General features: G+C 39.7%; 1 protein-coding gene across 2 annotated transcripts in view; it reads right to left on the bottom strand.

Moving 5' to 3' along the window:
- Nucleotides 1-27,579, bottom strand: part of creb5b (cAMP responsive element binding protein 5b) — a 415,327-nt gene that overhangs the window by 311,282 nt on the left and 76,466 nt on the right. For both annotated transcript variants that reach the window (XM_048522115.2, XM_059654247.1), the window contains exon 4: nucleotides 19,654-19,775. In XM_048522115.2, the coding sequence (XP_048378072.1) occupies nucleotides 19,654-19,775 (122 nt within the window). The remainder of the gene's footprint in view (nucleotides 1-19,653; nucleotides 19,776-27,579) is intronic.

Raw genomic sequence — 27,579 nt, 5'->3', positions numbered from 1 at the left:
TTGACAGAGTTCTTGATTAGTGAGGGAATCAAAGGTTATGGGGAGAAGGCAGGAGAATGAGGTTGAGAAATATATCAGCCATAATTGAATGGCGGAGCAGACTCAATGGGCTGAGTAGCCTAATTCTGCTCACACACTTTATGGTTTCATATTCTTATCATGGACTGATCAATGAAGGGTTGTATCAATGAAGGATTGTATCAGTGAAGACAAATCAAACCAGTGCCCAGGATGGCAGAAATCCATATTGATACTATGGGGCATTCTATAATGCTGCTGGCCCTACAAAACTAGTTTGCAAGTTAACACTGAAGCCTCTTTAGTTGCATTCGCAGTGAACTAATTTGCAGAGTTCATGACATGCACTCCAACACGTTCTGTTCTAAATTGCCAAGCATCACACTGATTGAACCCAATCAGAAATCCATTACCTAACATAGAGAGGTATCCAGCCATGCAGCGGTAGGGCCCTAGAGGAATAGCAGTGGCCAGAGAGTCAGAAATAATGGAGTCTTAATGTCAAGCTATCATATTTGGCCCTATCATATTTGCATATGATTCTTTGTGCCAAGTATAGAGTCCTTAGAGAAGTTATGATGCAAATGTGGAGAGGATAGTAATGGCTCCCAGTAAGTCAGCCTTTCTTTTATCAAGGACAAAATGTGGAGGATAATGAATTTTTGCAATACAACATCATTATAACTGCAGATGGCCTTTTCAGGTGAGAATGTGCAACTTCCCCGTTTCCAATTTATAAACTAAAAGTAAATTCCGCAAGGTAGTCTGCATCTCTGGCAGAAGCCAGGCAAGCACGGAAGGCCTGGTGCTGGAAGTCCTCCTCCAGGCAGTTTTCCCCACTTCAGTCACCTCCAAGAATCCAAAGTGGCCCAAGTGGGAAGGAAGGAATCAATTAGTAACCGACCAGCAGCAAGCATTATATGCAAGCCATGACTGTAAGGGACCAAACATCCTGTCCCCCAAATCTGATCATGTGCTTCTGGTGATCACAGACCTTGGATGTTAATAAAGACAATTTATCAAGGCAGTGGTGTCATAGGATAGGGGCCTGCAAGGCTGCATTGATGTTATCAATGACATTTTGACTTTCATAGAAACATACAATCTGTGTGAATCCTGTATCATTAGTGTAGAACTGGATGAACAGAGCAGACCAAGCAGCATCTTAGGAGCACAAAAGCTGCCTGGCCTGCCGTGCTCATCCAGCTCTACACTTTGTTATCTCGGATTCGCCAGCATCTGCAGTTTCTATTATCTCTCCTCTAGCATTATCCTGCTTCTTACAGATGTCCAAAGTAAAAGGATTTCTGCAATAATACAGACATTTACCTGTTTAATGGGAGCACAGATTGCAAATTCAGGTGGCAATCTGGAAGGAGCTGGAGGAAAAGAAGTTCAGGATAGCAGTGAACTGAACAGAAACAGGTTCTGCTCAGCTACAAATAATATTCATTTCGAGTTTTGTTGTGTAATTTAAAGCTTCCCTAAAAAAGTGCAAACCATTCAAGCACTGCTCTCCTGAGAACTGGATGTATTATTCTGGTTTTATTATCTCTATTGCAAGAGCACATGGAGCAGATGTTTGCATATCTGAGCCAAATCATAAAGTGAGAGAGTTTGGAAGAGAGATATCCAGTGCCAATGAAGACAAGAAAGCCAGACAGATCTTCCCACAGTCAGAGATAAATTGGTTACCAGTATGTTTTCTACTGGTATTAGGAACCAGATGAGGAAATTCCATCTGTTGGCCAATCAGAGGTTGAGAAGTCTCACAGTGAGCAGGGAACAATGATCTTACCTGATTACACATTGCCAGCTAATTAACTTGGCGAAGATGCGAAAGGAACCCAATCACATGTTGGGAGCAGAAACCAGCATGAATTCATGAGGTCAGAGGTTCAGGTGCCATCCAGACCTGTCTGCAGTGACAATAAGCCAGCAAAATCAGTTCAAACTTTAATTTGCTCTACTTTTATAGGCCTCACTGAGCAGATCTTCAGGCTACTTCTCCAGACATTCTTTTTTTTTTCTGATCTGTCAATGGTATGGAGCAGTAAGGAAGTAACTATCAAATGGCTCCAACCAGCCAAAGGGCAGCTCAATGGCTCTGCATCGTATCCCTGCAGATTCCACTCAGACATCCCAGGAATAGCGGGAGGATCTCCAGAAATCATCACTGGGGAAGATCACCTCAAGACTAAGACATCCTGAACAGAGATTTCTAGCATTTATAAACACATGAAAAAGAGCACATGGCTACGTGAGGATGGCAAAGGGGATCACACTTTATATGATCACATGTGTGAATAAATAGTGTGGTTTCCTTCATTCTCACTTGTTGTCTGGTGTTAATGTTGTCTCATGGTTAACTGTTTGAATGCCTGCAAAATAATGTGGAGGAGAGAATGAGTTGAAGTGGAATATTATCTTTTCTACAGCTGGGGTTGCAAGCACGGAGCAGCCTATCAAGGGGTACTGATAAATAGTTATTCTGATAATCCCTGAAGTTTGAGTGTAGATCTTATTAAACCTTCATTGGGTCACACTTAAGAGTAACGTGTGCAGTTCCGATCACCACTTATTAAAATGAATGTAAAGGCATTGGAAAAGGTGTATAAAAATATGCGGATATATTTATCTTGAAAGGATTGACAGACTGGTGGCTTTCCTCCTGAGAAAAAGATAAGGTTGGGGAATGGTCTAATAGAGGTCTTTTAGATGATGAAGAGTTTTTAAAAAGTGATTACAGATAGACTGTCGTGGGAAACTGCATTACTGGAGTCCATCAATATAGGATGGTCAGCAAGAAAACCAGCAGGGATTTCAGAAGAAACTTCATTACGAAGGAATGGTGAGAATGTGGAGCTTGCTACCAAATGAAGCAGTTGAAACAAACGGTATTTATGCATTTAAGGGGAGGATAGTTAAACAGATTAGGACAAAGTGAATAAAGCGTTACAACATCAGATATAGATAGACAAAGATGGCAGGAAGGTCCAATGGAACAGAAATGCCAGATAGACTAGATTAGATTAGATTAGATTTCCTACAGTGTGGAAACAGGCCCTTTGGCCCAACAAGTCCACACTGTCCCTTGAAGCATCCCACCCAGACCCATCCCCCTATAACCCACACACCCCTGAACACTATGGGCAATTTAGCATGGCCGTTCCACCTAACCTGCACATCTTTGGACTGTGGGAGGAAACCGGAGCACCCGGAGGAAACGCACACAGACACGGGGAGAATGTGCAAACTCCACACAGACAGTTGCCCGAGGTGGGAATCGAACCTGGGTCCCTGGCACTGTGAGGCTGCAGTGCTAACCACTGAGCCAACGTGCCACCGACTCATTGGGCCAAACAGCTGTTTCTGTGCAATATATGCCAGGTGCTAATTTGTCATCATGCTTGACGGTGTCTAGGGTGAGTGAATGACTTACAACCTCCCTCGTAATCTTTCCATTGCTCTTGTATCTGATATACCTAGTACCTGCACTGTTTCCTTTTCCTCTTCATACTCCTCATCCTCATACTCCTCACCAGATGAGAAGCGTATATCCTCAAGCACAGCAGTCAGCAAGGCTTCCTCCCATTGTGTCACAAGATTACGCTGTGCACAGCAGACAATGAACACCTGTAAGATCCTCAGTGGTGCAGATTATAAAAAGTCCACTGAAGCAGTGCTGGCAGAAACTCATTTCAACTAACCGATCAGCTGCTTGATTGTCACGCATATTGAACCATGTCATTTATTATAACCTTCTTCAGGCCAATTCAAGGGTTCACACATTCAGTTTTTAGCCAGGCATTAATCAGGCAATCCTGATCACCAAGAATCAATTTCTACAAACCGCTGTGGCATCTGGCTTAATATACAAGCATCATGTGAGATTTCTGGGAACCAAGCATACCCCTGAAGGCTACATCCATGGTTTTGAATATCAATTGAAAGTTAATGCAGTGGCACTCCTTTCACCTGATAAGAAGCCCTTATTGCCATGTGGATACAAGCAATCATGAGCTTCTCTTATGAAACCTGCAGTGTCCCACAAATTTTTCTCCCTGGATCTCTGGGTTAGTCCAATGACAAACTTTCCAACACTTTTGAACATGACAATTATCATTTCTTTGATGCAGCAATGAGCAACTGCCTGTAAAAAGCTACACATGTCCCCACTGGAGCCCTGGAACAAACTGCTTGTGCAGAGGTTTGAGGCTGTAGTGACTTTCAGAAACAAGGGCATTGAATTATATCAGAGTTCCATGAACCGGAGGTCATGCTGCAGTGCAGAACACAAATCTATTAAGGCCTTCTGACTCATCAGTAAGCTTCGCTGGCAATGTCCCTCTGACAATTGAAATTAATCCATGTCAAATCCGGCATGCAGAAAGTACCTTCATCTGACTAACCATTAACGGCCTCCCTCTTGACAGTCCTAAGCTTCTGATCCAGCTATAGGCGGAGATGCTTATTCATGCCTTCCCACGATTAGTGCTTGTTGTTCAAATTCCACCTCCCACCCACTGTGTCACTCCTCCTCTGTTCAGGGTTTTCAGAACACAGTGGTTGAGACTTATGGTGTCTGAACTGGCACTCAAATGTCAGATATTGGCAAGAGATTGTACTATAATGGCAAACTACAAACTTCAGATACACTTGTCAATGTGGAATGCTTTAATTTTGTAATCGTAGCCATTATTTCAAGATGCAGCAAATCTATTAACCAATAGAGTGGCACTAGCAGAGACTGCAACATCATATTTGTTTCATTCCATTTCATAAGTTACCCTATTGTTAGGTTTCCGATGTAGGATCTGTAAATTGATTTAAAAGCACTTTTGAAACCACAACTGAAACATTTCCTCAATGAAAGATTCAAAGCTGAAATGTTCTCTTGCCATGGATGCTGGCTGCCCTCCTGGTACGGCCAGAATATTCTTTATTGATAGTGTTTTCTGGTATTGCCGTAGCTGCAAATGTCTTCTTTTTGGAAACTAAGTTACATTTTCCATAAATCTATTCACACTATAAAGTCTCTCTCTCAAACAAAGTTGTGCCTATAACATTTTTTTCATATACATAAAAGGTTAGAAAATCAAAGGTTGTAATGGCATGATTTCCTAGCATGCTAATGATTTCTGTCAAGAGACAAGTTGCAGAAAATTTACCTAAGTGTGCCAATTAAATAGATTAGAATACTCCCAGAACAGTACAGTTGCAAATAGTTTGATTATTAGCCCCCTTCCTTCACAGTAAGTGGGAAGAAATCAAAGGAGGGGGATTAAACCCTAAAAATGAAACAATGCATTCATTCATGGCAACAGCAGCCCAGTATGGATGTGATGGCAGTCAGTGATCAGACCCCACTTGGACGCCCCCTGCGCTCGTCTGCTGCAGAAAGACCTTGGAGAGAGTCCGTGATGTTTGTCTTTTTAAATTTGCTTCTTGTTTTTCTGAACCTGTGGTTATACTGTGCATAGCTGTAATGTAACTTTGTTTTCTTCACCTCTCCATTCTGTAACTAAGGATTGTACCTAGGTACTCTGTACCTAAGATGGCACCATGCAGTGGTGACGTTGTTACACTGTAACTAATCCTGTAACTGAAGAAGCTGGGTACCTTTGTACCGACAATGGCACTGTAACTGGAGACTCAAACTTTTCACTGTACTCATTTGAGTATATGACAATAAAGCTCATTCATTTGATCATTCATGCATTCATTCCACTAAACATATTCCTACTGATAATAAAATGTGAGGCTGGATGAACACAGCAGGCCAAGCAGCATCTCAGGAGCACAAAAGATGACGTTTCGGGCCTAGACCCTTCATCAGAGAAGGGTCTAGGCCCGAAACGTCATCTTTTGTGCTCCTGAGATGCTGCTTGGCCTGCTGTGTTCATCCAGCCTCACATTTTATTATCTTGGAATTCTCCAGCATCTGCAGTTCCCATTATCTCTGATACTATATTCCTACTGATATTTGTTTGACAGCAGGGAACAAATTATGTGGCTGTCTCAGCTCAGAATGGCAGGTCACTTTATTATCATGTTCAATGTAGAGAAGTCTGATTGACTTTAACACCTACTAGCCAGGTGTCTAATGCTCAGAAAACAAAGAAGTGCAAAGAAGACAAAAGATTCAGATCAAGAAGCTAGTGTTTTTACAGCATACTTTGTGAGGCAGGTGCATCCAGGGAGCTCGCTATACTTGAAACAGATCTTTGGTCTCACCTTCTATTGACTGCACTTCTGCCTTACTGCTGTTGCAACCATTCCCCCAAACACAATCTCCAAAACTCCTTCCCAAACCCTAACCTTCTGGATGCTCTGTATTCAATCTCCCCTACTGCAAATCCCAATCTCCAGCTTGTTCCATGATTTTTGATTTCTACCAGCCCAACAACTACAGGGGATTCTTCCAAAGGATCTCTGATTGTGGCCTCCAACTGCTAGTTTTCCCAACTGGCAAGCTGCCAGCCTATAAATTTAGCTGACGACAAAGTAGGAAACACAGTAAACAATTATAACCATGTACCTGCAAATATTGAAGCCAAATTATCTGTTAAAATACTACAAACCAGTATGATTGTCTTTTTCTTGCAGTAACTTCCTTCGCTATTTTTATTCATCCAAAGTCATCATTCAGTAGCAGCAGGGTGTATTAGCTACAAGGCATCCGGCAAAAACTCTCTAAAGGCCGTTAGGCAGCACATTCTAAAAACACAACCACTTTCATCTAGAAGGGCAAGGCACCTGCAAGTTCCCCTCTAAGCCAGTCAACATCCTGACTTGGAAATATATCACCTTTCCTTCAGTGCTTCTGGGTCAAAATCTTGGAATTCCCTCCCTTTCAGAATTGTGGGTCTACTTGCAGCTAATGGGCTGCAGCGGTTCAAGGAGGCAGTTCACCACCACCTTCTTAAGGGCATCTAGGGAAGGGCAATAAATGCTGGCCAGTCAGCAAGCCCACATCCCATAAGTAAACAAACAAATGTCCATTAATCCATACCTGGGCCACCAGACAGTCTAGTTACACGGCATTGAAACATGCTGTATTATAGGCAAACTGCTGACAGAAACATTGGGAAATAAAGATAAACAAAATATCTACGTTCAGCACCTCTTATTTTCCAGGTCAACCTGGCACAGACTAGTGAAGGGCAGTTAAATTTCAAAGTTTGTGATTCAAATCCAACTGAGGTTTCCCAGTAAAGGATGCAGCAATCAAATCATAGTATTTTTGCAGTGTATTTCCTTCTGCAACATTTTTATATTTTTTTCTCTCATACTCAAGAGTTAGATTTCCAAACCAGTGTTACACTTGGAACAGTTTTTGCTGTCATTATATTGAATTGGAGCCACACTGAAACTAACAAATATCAAATTGAAGTCTTTAATCAGCTCAAGATGTCTGATTATTATTCCAGCAGACATGGTTACCACAGATGTTTTAGGTTTTAACACTACGGAAAATAAATGGTGTCAACATGAGACATTTTTAAATTTCTGGTCACAATCTTTTTTTAAAAGTATTGCGGAAAGGGAAAAATAGAAAATTCAGATGAGATAAATTAAAATGCTGGTAATTGTGAACTTTCATTTGTGACCAAGACAAAATTTCAATATTTTTTCTTCTACATAATGTACTATGTTGTTTTTAACTTTTGTTGGTAGCATGTGTGTGCCAGCAGCAGGAGTATTCATACTGATTATGTGATACTACATTAATAAGTTAATGATTTTGAACTGTACTGGATACTTTAGTAATGGAATCCCTAATAACAGAATTGCTTCTGACAAGATGCTATTATCTTAGCTATAAAGTATCAACAAAGTTTTTTGTTACAGTTAAATCCTCCTGAAATTAAAAACCAAAAGGACTGCGGATGCTGTAAATCGGGAACAAAAACAAAGTTGCTGGAAAAGCTCAGCAGGTCTGGTAGCATCAATGAAGGAGAAAACACAGTTATCGTTTCGGGTCCAGTGACCCTTCCTCAGAACAGAGTTGACGTTTCGGGTCCACTGACCCTTCCTCAGAACAGAGTTAACACTAAACCAAAACAAAAACTCTGTTTTCTCCTCCACAGATGCTGCCAGACCTGCTGAGCTTTTCCAGCAAGTTTGTTTTGTTTTCCTCCTGAAATTAAGTTGGTTTGAGTAAAATATTATCCATTGAAGAATTAATCTAAATAAATTGTGGATTTTATGATATATTTGGAAATGTTGATATTTCTATTTGAAGCATGCTTAAAGGTCATAAGGTCTCCAATGAGACAGTGACTTTTTATGAACTGTTTTCTAAGAAATAACGGCTAAATTAATTGAACGATGCTCAAAATTTACTTATTATGTACTCTATATAATAAACAACTATTAATACCTTGTGGTGTATTCTATCACAGTTCTGACTGGTACTTTGTAGACTGTGGAGTCAAGAGGTGAGTTACTCACTAAGATTCCCGGCCTCTAATCTGCTCAAACCCTACTTAACCTCTTCACTCAAGTATTAATTACAGGAAAAAGGTCTTCATTAAAACAGTTTCTTTTCCATCGTATCAGACTTTTGAATGGACCTCTCAAATGTTAATTTTGATCTCTTTCTCGACACCTTCTCTGCAGCTAAAACAATGTATTCTGCATTCTGTTTTGCTATCCTGAAGCACTTCCCATGGTATGATATGCCTGCATAGCGCACAAAATAATACTTTTCACTGTATTTTTATACATGTGATACTAGTGATTGTAATGAGGTGAGAATCTGGTCCAATCAGGGAGCCTTGGCTGACAGACAAGAACAGGAGGGTCAGACATCCTGTTCACTCTGAGACAGTTGGCTCTAAAGGAGCTTGAACAGTGTCAATGACTATGCACAGTGGAAAAGAAACTGTTCTTGAATCTGTTCATACATGTGTTCAAACTTTTATATCATCTGCCTGATGGTAGAGGGTGGAAGAGAGTATAACCAGGGTGGGAGAGGTCTTTGATTATGTTAGTATCAGAGATAATGGGAACTGCAGATGCTGGAGAATTCCAAGATAATAAAATGTGAGGCTGGATGAACACAGCAGGCCAAGCAGCATCTCAGGAGCACAAAAGCTGACGTTTCGGGCCTAGACCCTTCATCAGAGAGGGGGATGGGGAGAGGGAACTGGAATAAATAGGGAGAGAGGGGGAGGGGGACCGAGGATGGAGAGTAAAGAAGATAGGTGGAGAGAGTATAGGTGGGGAGGTAGGGAGAGGATAGGTCAGTCCAGGGAAGACGGACAGGTCAAGGAAGTGGGATGAGGTTAGTAGGTAGATGGGGGTGCGGCTTGGGGTGGGAGGAAGGGATGGGTGAGAGGAAGAACCGGTTAGGGAGGCAGAGACAGGTTGGACTGGTTTTGGGATGCAGTGGGTGGGGGGGGGGGGGGGAGCTGGGCTGGTTGTGTGGTGCAGTGGGGGGAGGGGACGAACTGGGCTGGTTTAGGGATGCAGTTGGGGAAGGGGAGATTTTGAAACTGGTGAAGTCCACATTGATACCATTAGGCTGCAGGGGCTTCCCCCTCGTTCTCACACACCACCCTACCAACCTCCGGATACAACGCATCATCCTCTGACACTTCCGCCATTTACAATCCGACCCCACCACCCAAGACATTTTTCCATCCCCACCCCTGTCTGCTTTCCGGAGAGACCATTCTCTCCGTGACTCCCTTGTTCGCTCCACACTGCCCTCTAACCCCACCACACCCGGCACCTTCCCCTGCAACCGCAGGAAATGCTACACTTGCCCCCACACCTCCACCCTCACCCCTATCCCAGGCCCCAAGATAACATTCCACATTAAGCAGAGGTTCACCTGCACATCTGCCAATGTGGTATACTGCATCCACTGTACCCAGTGTGGCTTCCTCTACATTGGGGAAACCAAGCAGAGGCTTGGAGACCGCTTTGCAGAACACCTCCGCTCAGTTCGCAACAAACAACTGCACCTCCCAGTCGCAAACCATTTCCACTCCCCCTCCCATTCTTTAGATGACATGTCCATCATGGGCCTCCTGCAGTGCTACAATGATGCCACCCGAAGGTTGCAGGAACAGCAACTCATATTCCGCTTGGGAACCCTGCAGCCTAATGGTATCAATGTGGACTTCACCAGTTTCAAAATTTCCCCTTCCCCAACTGCATCCCTAAACCAGCCCAGTTCGTTCCCCCCCCCCACCCCCCCACTGCACCACACAACCAGCCCAGCTCTTCCCCCCCACCCACTGCATCCCAAAACCAGTCCAACCTGTCTCTGCCTCCCTAACCGGTTCTTCCTCTCACCCATCCCTTCCTCCCAACCCAAGCCGCACCCCCATCTACCTACTAACTTCACCCCACCTCCTTGACCTGTCCGTCTTCCCTGGACTGACCTATCCCCTCCCTACCTCCCCACCTATACTCTCTCCACCTATCTTCTTTACTCTCCATCTTCGGTCCGCCTCCCCCTCTCTCCCTATTTATTCCAGTTCCCTCTCCCCATTCCCCCTCTCTGATGAAGTGTCTAGGCCCGAAATGTCAGCTTTTGTGCTCCTGAGATGCTGCTGGGCCTGCTGTGTTCATCCAGCCTCACATTTTATTATCTTTGATTATGTTGGTTGCTTTCCTGAGGCAGCGGGAAGTATAGGTGGTGTCAATGCACTGAAGGCTGTTTTCCATGATGGACTGGGCTTCGTTCATGACTCTCTATAATTTACTGCGACCTGGGGAAAAGCAGTTACCACACCACTCTGCGATGCACAAATAGGATGCTTTCTACAGTGCACCTATAAACATTGATGAGAATCTTTGTGAACATGCCAAGTTTCCCTAGCATCCTGAGAAAGTAGAGGCATTGTGCTTTATTGATCACCGCATTGATATAGGTGGACCAGGGCAGATTGTTAGTGACCATTACTCTCAGGAACTTGGCACTCATGACCCTCTTCACCTCAGCACCATTGGTGCAGATAGGGGCATGCCCTTCACTCTGCTTCCTGAAGTTGATGACCAGCACCTTCATTTTGCTGATGGTGATGGAGAGATTTTTGTCTTTACACTGTGCCACTAAGCACTCAAACAACAACAAGACAGAATACAGGAAAGAGATTAAGATCCGACCAACAATGGTGTGTCACCAGTGAACTTCTGAATGGAATTGGGACGGAATTTGGCCACACAGTTGTGAGTGTGTAAGCAGTACACTAGGGGGCTGAGTACCCAGCTTTTCAGGTCACTGGTGTTGATGATTATCAGGGGGTGGTGGTGTAGGGAGTGTGTTGTTGCCTGTTCTTACTAATTGCAGTCTATAGATCAGGACATTGAGGATCCAGTTACAGAGGAGGGCACCAAGACCTCCATCTTGGAACTTAGAGATGAGTTTGTTTGGAATTATGGTGAGAGAGGTGGAGCTGTAGTCAATAAATAAGAGCCTGATATAGGTATCCTTGTTATCTATATCTTCCAGGGATGACTGTAGGACCAGGAAGATGGCATTTGCTATGGACCTGTTGTGCCTGTAGGCATGCTGCAAAGGAGCAAAGGCAATTTGGTAGGCTGGAGTTGATGTGGGCCATGACTAACCTCTTGAAGCTCTTCTTAATTATGGAGGCCAGAGCCACTGAGCAGTAGTCATTGAGGCATGCTGCATGATCTTTCTTTGGCATCAGGATGATGATGATCTTCTTGAGGCAGGTGAGGACCTTGGATCAAGGGGTTAAAGATATGCGCAACCATTCCCACTTTCTGGTCCGTACGGTATCTGAGTGCACAGCTAGGGACTCGATTCAGGCCACTTGCTATCCATGGGTTTAAGGATATTTTGATTTAATTATAGAGGGCTTAGGTGAGATCAGATCTAAAGTATTGTGCGCTGTTTTGGTCCCCTCACCCAATGAAGGAGACACAGCAGAAGGAATTCAGCAGAGGCTCACTGGACTAATTCCTTCAATAACAGGACTGTCCAATGAAGACAGATTGAAGAGGCTGAGATGGTATGCTCTGAGGTATAGAAGAATAAAAAGTAATCTTATTTAAAACACTTAAAGGGTGGATGTAGAAAGAATGTTTCCATAGCTGGGATTGGGTTGTGGGTCTGGCTAGGATCAGGGAATCAGTCTCAGAATATAGGGACAAGTCAATTATGACTCAGATGCAGAGAAACTTCATCATTCAGAAGGTAGTGAAACTTTGAATTTCTCTACCCAAGATAGCAATGGAAGGGAGTCACAGAATATGTTCAAGGCAGGGAGTTGTATTATATCTTGAAGCTAGTACGTAGTATATCTTTACTAAATGTATTCATGATATTATTGCCATATCTTTATACATGATGGTATAAAGTCTGTCTTCATATTAACTGTGGCTATGTGAAGCACAACACACTGATGGAAGTGTGCTACTTTATGACCAGATACTTTTGTATAAACACACATATTGAAGTGCCTGTGGTTGTAAAACATATCTGTAGATACCAGGAGCTGTAGTGTTGACAGTAAATTACCCATGGCTAGTTCTTATGTTACAGGATCTAACATAAGTACTGACTCCACAGGTACAAATATCCTGTTGATGGGAAAACTAACAGATTACAGATCATGGTGACAGATCACAGATCAGTAGATTCCTACATATTAATTACATAAAGGGAAATTGGGAACAGATAGAAAATTTCATTGAGGTAGAGGATCAGTCATGACCTAAATTGACTGAATAGGCTTGAAGTGCTGAATGGACCACTCCTGCTCCTATGTTCTTAAATTCTGATGGCTAATCTTGGGTCTTGACGTCACATTCTCACCCACTGCTCATATCACTTGATTTTCAGAGAGATCAAAAAATAAGTGGACTCCAGATTTAATCTATTCAACAATGGAGCATTGGCAACTCTCTGGTGGAGAATTTCAAAGATGTATGAGCCTTTGGGTTAAAAAATGACTTCAAAACAATTATCCTCTTATTCTGAGACTGTGCCTTATATTTTATTTCTCCAGGGAGGGAAACAACTGCTCATTCTCGACCCAATAAAGCCCCTTCACAGCCTTGCACTTTTCAATGAGATCACCTTCCATGCTTAGAACCTCAGACAACACATGCCCAATTTATTACTCTCTAATCACAGGATGGTACCTAGGATGACAGGGTCAATCTAATGCACTTTCAATGGACTATCTCCAATGCAGATATATCCTCCCAAAAATAGAGGCCGAAACTATGCATATATCCTCAGTGTGGTCTCATTAAAGCCTTGTACAAGAATAGCAAAATTTCTCTATTTCTGTATTCCAAATCACTTGCAATAAATTCCAATAAACAAGTTGCTTTCCTATTGCTGCACAGGGTTATGGGATGAAGGGGATAAAATGCATTGAAGCATTTGATCTGCCATGATCCACTGAATACCAGGCTAAGCTCATTGGGCTGAATGGCCCACTTCTGTTCCCAAGTTCCTATTGCTTGCATTATTTGTATGCTAACTTTAATTATTTGCCTCTCTGGACATCACTATTAAGGAGCTTCAATCTTTTTAAAAAAAATTCTGTGTGATGTAATCTAATTGACATGTATAATTTTAATGTTAGTTGCTATAAACTTGGATTTTGTGATTTCTAGTGATAACTGATGAGTTTTTATGAGTCTGAAGCTAATAGTTAATTCATACGTATTTCTGGAACCATGGTGATGTCTTTTAGAAAGTTTTGGAGCCTGGCTGTAGACTGAATAGATTTTGTGCGCTAAGAAGCTTTTGTTTATATTAGAATGTTTGTAACCAGCATAGTAAATAATGGGACCTCAAAGGTTTGTTAGAGCATTCTGAAATCTGCATTTTTTAAGCTTAATAGAACTGGTGATAACTGAGAGGCTTTTAGTTTAACTTTTGTCTTTGACCAAGTTAGTCCTGTGAAGACCTTGGAAATGAATGGCTGTGTACAGCAGTGCTTCTGAGAAGGGAATGATAGATTTAGTGTTACCTTGGAGTGAAAAGTCAATGTTAGTCCCAGAAACGTTTGTGATTATGCCCTTACAAGGCATTTAAATTTTTTGAATCTGTATAATAGGTACATAGTTTGGATTATTCTATTTTAGCTACATTCCTTTTGTTATAGATTTCTCTTTTGTTGTTAAAGCAAACCCTGCAGCATTTCATGCCTATGGATCAATAAAAGATCACTTTGGTAGAATTAAACCAAGTAAAATTATGATCTGTCAAGCCAGATCTAGGAACAACATCTGCTGGGATCATTACATTGACTAAAGTGAGTAATGCCACACTTAACCACATTACGTACCACCTGCCATCTTGTTTTTCACTCACATGTCTACATTGTTCTCATCCTTTGTTTCCTCCTGCCAACTCCCAATTAGCTTTGTAACATCAGTTTTAAGTTACTGTTTGTCTAAGTTGTTAATATTGATTGAAAGTAGCTGAGGACTCATTACTGATTTCTGTGGCACTGGCCTGCCACTTGCCAACTTGAAAATGCCCCATTTACGTGTATCCTTTGCTTCTCGTCTGTTAATTTATTATCTATTACTGCTAATTTATTACCCCCTAACTTTAGGAGAGAGTCCATACCTTCATAGTTCACCTTTTCTGTGGTACCTTATCAAATACCTTTTGAAAATCTAGGTATATGACATCTTCTGGTTCCCCTTTACTTACCTTAAATCAATGCCCCTTGGTAACTGAACTGCCTACTCAGGAGAAATTCTGATTCGTATTGACCCTACCTATGCCCCTAATAATCTTCTAAACCTCAATTAGATACCGTTCAACCTTCTCTGCTCTACAAAAAATAGCCCCAGCCTATATTGTATCTCTTCATAGCCAAACACTCATATGTCTCCATCAAAGCCTCGTATTATTGTTGCATAATATATTATACTGTATGCCTGATTTCCCTTTTGTGAAACATTAGACTTTGATTGCTAAGTTTATTTTAATAATGGATTCCAAAAAATTTTCAAAGACTGACATGGAGCTAACTGGCCTTTAGTTTCCTGTTTTCTTTCTCTCTTCTCCATTAAATAGCAGTGTTACGTTTGCTAATATTTCTACGCTACAGGGAACATTCCCAGAAGCTGAGGAATTTTGGAAGATCTTCGCCAGTGCATCCATTATCTCTGCAGTTCTCTCGTTAAAAACACGAACATGTAGACTATTAGGTCCTGAGGATTTGTTGGATTTTAGTCCTTTAACTTTCTCCACTACTTGTTCTCCATTGATATTAACTTAACATTAGGCGCTAAAAGTAAATTATGATTCAAGTTCATGGTGCTATTGGATATGTGAGATACCAGACACAGATCTGATTTGATAGATCAAGTATGTTTTTTCTCTGATTAGCTATTTAATGTGATGGTTAATTGTAGACATAGTCACACAAGGCTGCAGAATTTCTTTAACTGATCAGAAGTTTGTTACTCAAAAGAAGAAATTTAAAAAGACAAAATATTTAAATACAGAAGACAGTTAGAAAGACTTGAAAACTGAGATAAACAAAGTCTTGGGAAGTAGCCTGAAACTATCTATTATTTAGACTCAAAATCCAGATAAATTACACTCTTATCTCAAATACCAGGTTTCTGCTTCTCTGACTCTTTACAGTTTCTTTGCTGTAGAGTATGGAAATAATTCAATGAATCCTTTCCCAAGTCTATTTCTCAAGAATATCTCACAAATTTGAGAGCCTAAACTTTCTCACCTCTAATAACCTGAACATTTCTACATATGCTATACTGTTTTAGACGGTTTAAAAACTAAACCTATCTGCTGAGGTAACTGATGCCTTAAACTCTTTCTGGGAGAGAAAGTAAACTTGGTCCTGAACTCAATTATGGTATCTTCCGAACTGAATTTAAACAAGTTTGCACAATCCTAGATTTTTTCTGAACAAAAAAAATATAGCAACTGGATTTAAGTGTTAATCCCTCCCATCATAAACTTAACAGAAGAATATCTTTCCATTAACAACACAGGTTACTGCATTCACCTCTTTCTGATAAATACTGGATTTATGTCACTGTCCTGAAAATAATATCTGACAGCATTTTTTTTATTTAAAACCTCCTCAGAAGTAACTAACAAATTCAAATTCCAAAAATTATATTACTATATGTAAACCACATTAAGTTGCCTTTTATTTCTGGTAAGTAACTTATATCTTCTTTGTTAAAATAGATGCAAAATGTTTGTTCAATATGTCTGCCAAGTCCTCATTTCCATCATTTCTCTTGCCTCTAGCTCTAAGAAATCAATATTTACCATCTACTCCCCTTTATTATTCTTGACTAGTTTCTCATCCTATTTTCTCTTCTTTTTATTAACTTTTTGGTCGCCATTTACTGTTTTCCAAAATAGTCCTCAAATTTATAATCTTGCACAGAACAATAATATGACTCTTCTTTCATGTAAAACTATCCTTAACCACTTTAATAAGGTGCAAAGGGATTTTTGCTGAGTTTTTGACATTCTCAATTGTTTCTTTAAAGGTTTCACATTACTTATTAATGGTCATACATTTTAGTCTGTTTATCCAATTAACTTTAGCAATTCTCCTCTCAAACCTATAAATAATTGGCATTCTTTAAAATTTAAGTTTAAGATTCTTGGCTGAGATTCAAGTACGTGGCTTTCAAAGCTGAACATGGTATTCAACTATATTATGATCACTAGTTCCCAGCCGATATTTTACTACAAGAACACTAATTAACCCTGTTTTATTACACAAGACTAGAACCGAACATGTTTTGTCACATACTGGTTCCACAACATATTGTTCCTATAAACAAACATAAAAACATTCCACACTCATCCTGTGTACCCCGGTTGCCTGTTTAATTGGTCCTTCTTACAAAGATTAAACTTACCCACAATTATCACATTGCCTGTTACATGGTTGAATACTTCATAAAAGGCTCCACCCAGGAGAACAGTGTTACGTATAAACTTCTACAAACAGCATTTTCTGACTCTTGCTATTCATAAAATCATCATCCATATTGATTCTATTTCATGACTTTCTGAGTCAAGATCCTTCCTCACTAAAATTCTTATCTCTTACCTTTTTATTATACCTTTCTCCTTTGCCATTCTGTTTGTCTCTTCAAAATACTATATACTCTGAAACATTTATGTCCTAAATTTAAATATCATGAAATCATCTGTAATCTTTATCTTTATTTCAGCTCATTCGCTCATCTATGTAGTTGTAGGTGCTTGACACATTCAGATAAGGAACAATCAATTTCAGTAGTGGAACCACTGTTATTCACAATTTACAATAATTATTTGGACTTAGAAATAAGTAACTCAAAAACAAAATATCAAAAGTAACTCAATGTCAATATCAAATTGTACAGCTAATATTGAGGGAAGAAAAGTGCAACATAATACAAGATGATATTTAAATACTCACAGATTTTAAAGTTAAGTTTAAATTCAATCAATAGATAAATGTAAGGTGACATAATCAGGGAAATAAAGGCATCAGCAGTACCTTACAGTGTAAGGAACTAAATGGCACAGAAGTGCAAAGGAATCTAGGGACTTGGGGATACAAACTATAAAAAATGTTCATTAATTCATGGGATATGAGCATCAATGGCCAGGCTCGCATTGATGAACCACCCTTAATTGCTCTTCAAGTGGTGCTTATCAGTCTTGAGTCATAGCAATCAGCAAAACAGTTGAAACTGCTTAGAAAGCACTGGGATTTTGTATTGAATTCTAAAGTGTTGAACTCAATCTCATTTTGAACCTTGGTTAAGATGTCCTTAGAATATTATGAATTGTTCCGGTCTCTACACTTTTATCTCAAGAATCTATGTCCTCTTTTAAGGAGTTAAAAATATTTACAAGAACAGTAATAAAACTAAGAGCACAGCAAGAAAGTTTGAAAAAGAAAGATGGAGAAAACTTAGTAGTGGCTTGATGAGTTCTTTATAGATAAACTCAGGGAGACTCTTCCAAAAGCTAGAAACTATGTACAAAGTATAATCGCCACTAAATCCAGTTACAAAGTAAGGAGGGATTTCCTTAGTCAGAGAATAGTTGAATGCAGAACTTGCTGCAATGAGGCAAATAGTTTAGATGCTTTCTTAGGTATGCTATGTTACACTTCACTGAGGTAGTGCACTGAAAATCAAGTCCCAGTAGTCAGGGAGATATTACAGAAGTTAAAAGTGTTATAAATTATGCAAAGCTCACCAAATTACTTCACTTTCAGATCCAGGTTGATAGAAATTACAGACCAGGTTTCTGCACTGAACAAGAATCGATATTTATAACAGGTATTTAGACTCTTATTACAGGTAGAAAGTCACAAACCATCGGCATATAATATCGCTAATTAAAAGTTTAATCTCCTTATAAGCTATCCTTTGCATAGACAAACAAGTAGGTAAAAATAGGTTATGGCAGAGGAAAAAAGAACTGAAAAGACAATTCATTACTTTGTTTTAGGTTCTGTTGGTGAGTTGCCCCTTAGGACTTTACTCATGGCCAGCACAGGGCTTTGCAGCTGTCTTTCTTTAGGTGTTTCTACTAGTGTGTAGGAGACACAAGATGACCCATTCATTTATAAAAGGTCTCCGATTTATCACTTAACAGTTATCAGTTTACAACAACTGTTTCAGGATACATAAAATGCTTTTCTTCAGGTTTAAATTTGTTTTTAAGTGAACAGAAAGACTGCTCCCGAACTGGGGAGGAGCTGAACATTTCTCTCTCTCTCAGTAACTTGTTCCCAGCTCTATGCTGTTCAATTATCTGAGAACTAATCACAGTGATTCTACGACTGAAATTAATTATTCTTTATCTGAATGTGTGAATGTGTCTGCCAGTGATCACTAACTGGTCATTAGTCCATAGACCAAATGACTTCTTGTTGTCCACTTCAGCTATATCCGTAAACCCTTACATCTCCAAATCATTTACAACTCAAACTTCAATTACTGTTTGTTCAATCAAATGAATACACAATACCTGCAATAGATGTCAGGTTACTTGCTTTCTAAATGACAGCACTCTTCCAAACACTGATTTTGAAAGAGATTTTTTTCTCCTTGCAATCCACAATTTTAAAAAAAGCACTAAATAAAAAGACCAAGTCCTCAGAACCAGATGAGTGTGAGAGAAAATAGGGAAGAGAAAGATTCATTGAAATGCTGAGATGTGGTGCATGGTATAGGAAGCCACCTATGGAATCAAGCACAGATTAGTTGAACAGAAATGCTTTGGTTTCTGTGTTGTGTGTTGTCAGAAATTCTGTACAAAATTTATAAAGTTTCTCTTATTCAAATTCTTTCAGATTATAGTGAAGGAGAAACCTTTAATCCAGTAAATTGTGTCACAGAGAGAGCACAGAGATAGATATTAAAGTTTGATCTATTATTGGGACTTGTAAATATTCATTTATGTGGTATTTTCTCAGCCTGGTAGCTTCTGTTAGCACAGCACCAAAGAGTAATCAAAAAATGAATCAATTTTTGCATCAAAGCAAGCTGTTGTTAATTGGCATATAAAGAAGTGAAAGTGCAGAGTTATTCAGACTTTCCAAACCGCTCCCTCTGAAAGAGTACGAGACCCTACAGCAGAAACATGTACAATAAGACAATATACTCACGTACCCTTTTATTATCTTCCTCCTCCTGTGCTTTCCGAAACTCCTGCTCTAAGGAACATGCCAGCTCATTAAAGAGTCCAACTTCTTCACAGTTCTTCAGAAATCGAGTAGGGGTGGGAGTCTGGTCTACAAAAATAATGTTTTAGAATTATTTGCATTAAGCTCTACTAACTAAAATAAACTTACTCTCTTCCTCATTCTCCAACATCTCGCGATCAAGCTCCCAGATAGATACAATGATAAATTTGACTTGTTACTACATATTTTTCAGGCTTTAGGAGTAAGTTTGGAATAACTTGATAAAATATGCAACATCCAAAATAACATAAGCTCAGTGAACATCAAAAAGAAGTGTACACATCAAGCAGGTTATGATGTCATCCAAGATAACATGGTGTGAAGCTGGATGAACACAGCAGGCCAAGCAGCATCAGAGGAGCAGGAAAGTTGACGTTTTGGGTTGAGACCCTTCTTCAGAAATCCAGCTTCTCACCATGTTATCTCAGATTCTCCAGCATCAGTAGTTCCTTCTATCTCTATGATGTCATCTTGTTTGTAACAGTAATTTAACAACAAGGTGCCATTTTGGAACTCAATGCTCCAGCTGACAAACTCAATCTCAGACAGCCAAACTCTTGTCTAACAACACCCAACCAGCTCTATTTTAAAAGGTTCAGCCACCACATTTATATTTGTTGTTGGTTGATTTCTTCTAATCATTGCCATATAAGCATTGGATGATTTCTACTGACGTTTGAAGTCACTAAAAGCTACAGGGAGTATTATGGTGCTGAGGGACATTTTGCTGACTTCAAAGCTTATTGCAAAGTCGTTGCTCCTAGACACAGATGTATTATTCGACAGTTCCCTGGAGAGAGAATGTTACTTGAAGAATATAAATAGGCAACACAGAGCAAGGCAAGGTGCTGCAAGAAGGAGAAACAGAAGAAGGGCTCTCAACAGAAAGTGTATGGGGAATAGTTCTCTGATTTAACCAGAGAGAGGAACAATGTGTGAGACATCTTCACTTTGAAGAATGTCATCACTGAAATGATACCAGCTGCAGGCATAACTCCAAAATCAGAGTTAGGGAAACTCAAATAATTCTTACCTCAGCTTTGCATGTTATCCCTTCTGATTGGGAGTATGGAATGTGAGAAAAATCAGACAAAAGTATAAATTCATCTAAAATTATGAAATAAATGTATTTCTAAAATGTACAAATTAAGTCATTATTTATAAAATCTTAATTTCTTGACCTAGATTTCTGTAAGGTGCTAGGTTATCTCCTGGCTTTACGAAATAAAAAGGGAAAATTATGAGATCACCGAGCAGAACAGGCAGTACCCATGGCTGAGGGAACAGGTTTTAATTGTGATCAGTCCAATCTAAGGGAAGTGTTTCCCTTTCATCGTGTAGGCTCACCACTCTAGATTTTGTTTATTTCTTCACTCTCGCATTCCCTGATCAGCCTCAGCAGTATCCAACTCTTCCATAAGGGCAGTCAGGTTTTCAGAGCTGCTGGCCCTCGAACTGGGCCACTGGCACAGACTGCCGATGAAAGTGAATGCAGAGGTGACTAATTCAGAAGTGACGTCCCAGAAAATTGCTGAAATTGTCTCACTGCCAATAAGTGAGAACCCACAACCTCTATTTGAGCCCAACTTTCAGCCACAAGTCTGAATGAAAATCCAGATCAATGTTTCAGGCTAAGTGATCTTTAATCAAACCCCTAGTTTCCAATTCATTTTTCAGGACTCTAACTTTTTTCCGATTGATTCAGACTTCAAACTGATTGAAATACATTATTGTCAGGTGGTTAGATTATGCTACAATTGCGGCCTTTCAAAATCATTAATTATAAAGTGTTCTGTAAGGGTTCTTGGCGTGTGGTGGTAGTGTCAGGAGGCCCACATTCAAGTCCCACCTCATCCAGAAGTGTATAATAACATATCTGAACAGGTTGATTAGGGGAAAACAAAATCTATTCAGTGTTGCCAACAATCCAGAGTACAGAACCAGGGTGTGCAGCACAAGAGGTTCTTGCACAGAATAAACACAGACATGAGCTTGTTCCCACCCTTCTTAAACTAATTTAAAAACAAATCTTTCTGTGTCTTTCTCCCTTGCATGTATCTGTAATAATTGTCTCAATTAGTCCTCACTGAGTGATTTCCACATTCTAAACACTCTTTGCATAAATTTGAACCAAAAGAACTGCAGATGTTGCAAATCAGAAACAAAAACAGAAGTTGCTGGAAAAGCTCAGCTGGTCTGGCAGCATCTGCGAAGAGAAATGAGAGTTAACTCAGTTTTGAGGAAGGGTCGCAAGACTTGAAATTTTAACTCTGATTTCTCCTCACTAATGCTGCCAGACTTGCTGAGCTTTTCCAACAACTTCTGTTTTTGACTCTGCATAAAGTCATTTTGGAATGCAGCACCAAGGCCATCCGATGAGGACAGCTGGATTACTATAGAAGAACTTCTTGTGCTGTGTTGTTCTTGCCCGGTTTCCATTCTGTGGACAGTTCGCAACACTTCTTACAAAATGATTTTGAAAGACAGTAGTTTAGCATAAAATACCCACATGGGCAATAGGGTATTGCAATCAGTTTGAGCACAATCTGAAAAAAATAAAATCCAGAAAAACTAATGAAAATCTGGGGCTTTGACGAAAGATTGCTGACCAGACAAGGCAAGGGATGTCTACTTTTAGGGTGCACTGTGCTAGTCAGATGCCATCCTCAAGGTATCCAGTCCCTGTGTCCTGTATAGCCAAGTCACCAACAACATTGCTTTTCTTTTCTGGGTGTTCTGTCTTGCTCCTGTGAGACCTAACACTTACCTCAAAATCCAGCTCCACTGCTGCTCACTTCCCTCTGGGACTTGCTGCACTCCCAGCAAGCTCATCCCTCCCGGTGGTGCTCCTAGGACCAGAGAACTGCCACCCATATGATTGACAGGCAGCTCTGAGAGGTGGGACCGTTTTAATGGGAACAGATGTCCCATCTAAAGTCAATTAACAGTCCAACAACTGCAGGTCACACCAGCCGCAAAATCATATGAACTTGCACTCGACTTTTACACTCAGTTGGGACAGCCCTGCTCCGAAAGGAAATGTGTTCTATGTAATTGCAATGACACCCTCAAACTTAGTCTCTCTTTTCTCTCATTCTCCCCCAGATACTTCTCTGGTTCTCCTCATGTTATGGGTGACCTATAGATTCAAGAATGATGTTAAGAACTTCAATGATGTTAAGCCTATCACAGCTGGAGGTATGTGGAGGTAGATGTAAATCTGACACCACAGTGGAAGGTGTATGCTGGTTAGAACTGGACAATGGGAATATTAGGTTTTAGGCATGAGTCCTGAGTGTTGAGGATTGAGTGATGGGGTTGTGGTAAATTGAACAGTGTGAAAGGTGGGTTTCGAAAGGTAAAGAGAAGTTGCATTTATTGACCTTTTCCATTTGAGAAATCATTCTGCCAAGTCGGTAGGGTCATACTTCAGACATTTACCTCCCTCACCACCTACTCCCATGCTCTTTGGGGATTCTGATGTGAAGGCCTCCTGACCATTCCCACGGTAACACTTTTTCTCTTCAAACCCACCTCCGCCACAATTGCTATCGCTGCAATTTCACAACGTCTTGGAGTCCTCTTCTTGGCCTTGTCTTCCACTTTACCACACTTAGTTTGAACGATCAATTTATGCAGCCCTCAGTCAATTTGCATGGCTTCACTCTGAGTGGGGCAGACTGCCTTTAAGTTTGCTGGAACACACACCAGCATCACTCATTGTTGGGACTCCGGATCTGTGTGCAGGCAGCCTACAGCACAGGTCACAATGAGCTGCACACCACAATCACTTCATAAAATTTGCATGCACTTTTAGTCCATTGTTTCTATGTCTATTTTATTAAACCCTTTCATAATCTCTGACAGCTCACCCTTCAGTCTTCTCTTCTCCGGAGGAAAGAGTCAAGCCTGATCAATATTCCTGATAAAATTAGAACTGGGAGATCCAATTTATTAGAACAGCTTTTTTTTTATATCTTCTCCAGTGTCACTACATCCTCTTTATAATTTGAATACCAGGTCCGTTTTCTGTGCTCCAAGTACAATACCCACGTTGCATTCATGTTTGACATAATGTCCCTGCTTTTTAATTCTATTCCTCTACAAATGAACTCCAATGGAATATTTGCTTCTTTTTAATGGCCTCATATGTTGTTTCTCTTAGATGTGTGCATGTCTGTAGCATCAGCATTTCTTAGTGTTGTGTGTATGTATTCTATGAAATTTAAAAGAAAATCAATGCCATACCTGTTTCTTTTATTCAAACTCTTTTAACCATGGACATGGTTAGACATTTGCCTACCAGGGTGGAAACCCAGTGATGTTGTCATCTGTTCCTGACATACAATATTTTTTTCCTCATCTGTCTTTGCATTCTGCTGGTAGTTACTAACTAAACTATTGAATCACTTGGGATGCTATGAAATACTAAAGGGAAGTTACTGCTTTAAGTGTTAAGTAGATGTTTGTTGCATCCAAACAGAAAATACACATTAAAAGTACTATTAGTTAGAAAGTTCTTTGGGAAGCTTTGAGGCCATGAAAGGTGCTATATGAATGCAAGCTTATTCATTCATTGTTTGCTTTGAAAGAGAGGATGCAGAAGACAGAATGTAAGTGGCTGAGAGAAAGTAAACAGGAAGTATTTATTTCCCTCAGCGTGAGGCCAATAGCAGGACATATGTCCAAGGAGTTAGACAATTGAAGGGAAGTTGAGGAGAGTTTTCCTTCTTCCACAAAGGTGTGCAACTCACTGACTGAAAAAAATTATAGTGGCAGAAATCATGATTGCATTTAAAAAGGACTTGAAGTGCCACAACCTACAGGTTCATCAGATATGATCAAACAAGTAAAAAAGGATTTGAGCCCTTTCCAGTACTGTGCCTTGTGTCATACACTCCAAAACAACTGAAATATTCATTACCAGCCAGAATTCAGATCACAGCAATATAAAGGTTTGGAGCGCAAGGATCAACATCCAGGTTCAGAACAGGTCTCATTTTCACAACATAATGGCTGAAAACTGAGAGTTGAAATTCTGAATATTCTCAACACACCCATTTAATTCCTCGGCAATAGGTTCACATGATGACAATTAATTATCAATGTTTGATATAAAAGAACATTTACTGAAGGGTGTAGTATCTACTGGATACCGAAACTCCATTAATGGTATTCTGTGGTCAACACCTGACTCTAATTTTTATTTATTGAAAGGGAGTGGTTTGTTTACATGCTTGGGCCCTTTAAAGCAGCCAATTTGTGTGTGGCCTGTGCAGCTTAGAAGGAACAATGGTCAGCCACGAAGTAACAACACGCATCATTGATTTCAAGGAAAGCTGGCCACAAACATCTAGCAACTTCTTTGGCATGAACTTCACCATTCAAGATTTAGTTTGATCTCCAGCATGAGCAAAACTGAAGTCTTCAAGAAGGATAAGAAGCTAATCTCAGATATTTCTCCCAGAGAACAAACCAAGAAATGACAAACAATGATTATCCTTCACTTTTCAATTATTTTGCAGATAGCAGAATTGAGATTGTGATGTACACATTGGATTAAAGTAAAAGTGGAAATATCAAAAATTTTAAAATTACAATGCAAGGATTTTTAAAATCATTATCCACAAATATCTGGTTATAATGTTATATGGTTTGTAAAGAGATCTGAACTGCATTTAAAGTGGTCACAGGAATCTTAAAAAATAGCTCCTGAAAGCCATATAACTTCTTTTGTGAATTCAACTGCAGTCAATCAGACAATGCTAACTTAAGAATCAATCACCAACGATCACAAAATAATTCAAGGGTATGCACTACTGTCCATTGAATCCTCAAAAGATGTGAAGACTCAAATGCTTCTGTGCCTAAAGCTGTACTTGTTATTGTATTTAAATTGGAATTCTTGATAATTAGAGTTGGGCTACATACAAACTTATACAAATGTTTATTTCACAGACAACCAAGCAAATGCCTGGCATGTAGCCATGTCAATCATTATGGGGAAAATCAACATTTCCTGAACATAAACTTAGTTTTTGAAGGCCAGAGCACATTTTTTCATGAGTAATGATGAACCTACTATATCTTTAAAAACCAAAATATACATTATTCAACAAGGTTCCAATTTTTAAGGTTCTTTACAGATTAGGAATAGCATAAAAGTGGGAGTTCATCACCAGTTCAAATGACTTCTAAATTTTTTTTATCTTCAGGGATCTTGACAACATACTCTTGTGGATGAACTAAGCATCAAAAAAAATGGAAAACCTGTTTTACAGTTCTAACCACATTGAAGGCTGACAGTTTTTCCATCAATGTAACCATAAGATCCAGGCTGTTGCATGCTACAAAAAATAACACCAAGATGTTTGGACTAACTTGCTTGTCCTATTTTTGCAAAGCAAATTTGGTTGTTGTGGATACTTTTGATGAAAGAATGACTTATGATCAAAACTAAAAGTCATTTAATGTTGAAAAATAACTAGTGATAAAATCTTACTTAATACACACAAAGAAAGGAACTTCAAAGCACTGCATGAACGTAAAGTGCTGTAATACCATCCTTGGGTCACCACTGTATCGTATGCTTTGTTGTCCTGCACAACTACTGTGATTTACACAATTATGATTGGGATAGATATTTGAGTTAATCAACCGATTCATTTTGGGAAAATAAATGCATTTCTAATATCCTAACAATTACCAAAACCTCCTTATTGTGAGACAACATAGAATAGTTTGAGGAAAATCTGTAAACCTGTAAAATTATTAACAAACATCAACTGGCCCTATGCAAACTAATTGCTCAAAAAGAAAGTTACTAATGTGTGTAAGAAGTTCAAATTTATTTTTTTTCTTTTCACAATTACCTCTTTTTCACCTCCACTTGTATACAGGTGGGAATTCATGCTGTGAAGTGATCCACATGACTAACACTATACATCAGCTCAATTTAAGTCCATTGAATTCATAAATGAGTCTCGGTGCAAGGTTAATTAATGATTCAGTAGTGGAGAACATCATAGCCAAGTACAGCTCTGTATTCCAACTCCCTGTTGAAACTTAGAATGGAATCTGCTTCCACCAGAATTTCTAAGTGCAATTGTGACAGTAACAAGTTGCAGTGTAAAAAAAGTTTATTCATAAACCAATAGTTCCTTCTCAATTACCCTAACTTTGTGACCTCTTGTTACCAATTATTCTGTCACTGGAAACAATTTGCTCTTATTTACAATATTAAAGCAGTTTAAATACTGCTTAACCTTTCCTGCACTAGGAGAACAATCCCAGTTTCTCCAGTGTTTCCACACAACTGAAGTCTGTCAGGCCTGGTACCACTCTTCAGCACTCTCTCAATGGCCTTCACATACTTCCAGAATATGGCATGCAGAATCAAAAATAATACTTCAGTAGATTTTATAATGGTTAATATAACTTCCTTGTTGTTATAATCTCATGGGCAAAATTTTTACAGAACAGCAGCAGGACTAGCATTAGATAGGGATCGTTGTTGCAGCATTTTCCACGGCTGTTTAACTCAGGCACAGCACTAGAACCCACCTCAGGGTTTCCCAGCAAATCTCAAACTATGAGGCTATGAAGACCCATACCTATCAATGGGAGGATCTCGTTTAAAAGGATTCCAAAAGGCAGAGTAGCAATATCTAATATTATTTCTGAATGCTATAGAAAGAAGAAAAGAGACAGAGTTTGGAATGTTCCATCCATCTGATTGCCAACTCTTCCCTGAAGATGGTGCTGGAGGACATGGATGATCATGGTTGATCTGTTTATGTTCTGAGGCCCAAATTACCTTGACAACCTTAGATTCCCTTGCCTACAAGAATCA

This window comes from Stegostoma tigrinum, chromosome 2, assembly GCF_030684315.1.
Source record: "Stegostoma tigrinum isolate sSteTig4 chromosome 2, sSteTig4.hap1, whole genome shotgun sequence".
Classification (NCBI taxonomy): domain Eukaryota; kingdom Metazoa; phylum Chordata; class Chondrichthyes; order Orectolobiformes; family Stegostomatidae; genus Stegostoma; species Stegostoma tigrinum.
This window is presented reverse-complemented; position numbering and strand designations above follow the sequence as displayed.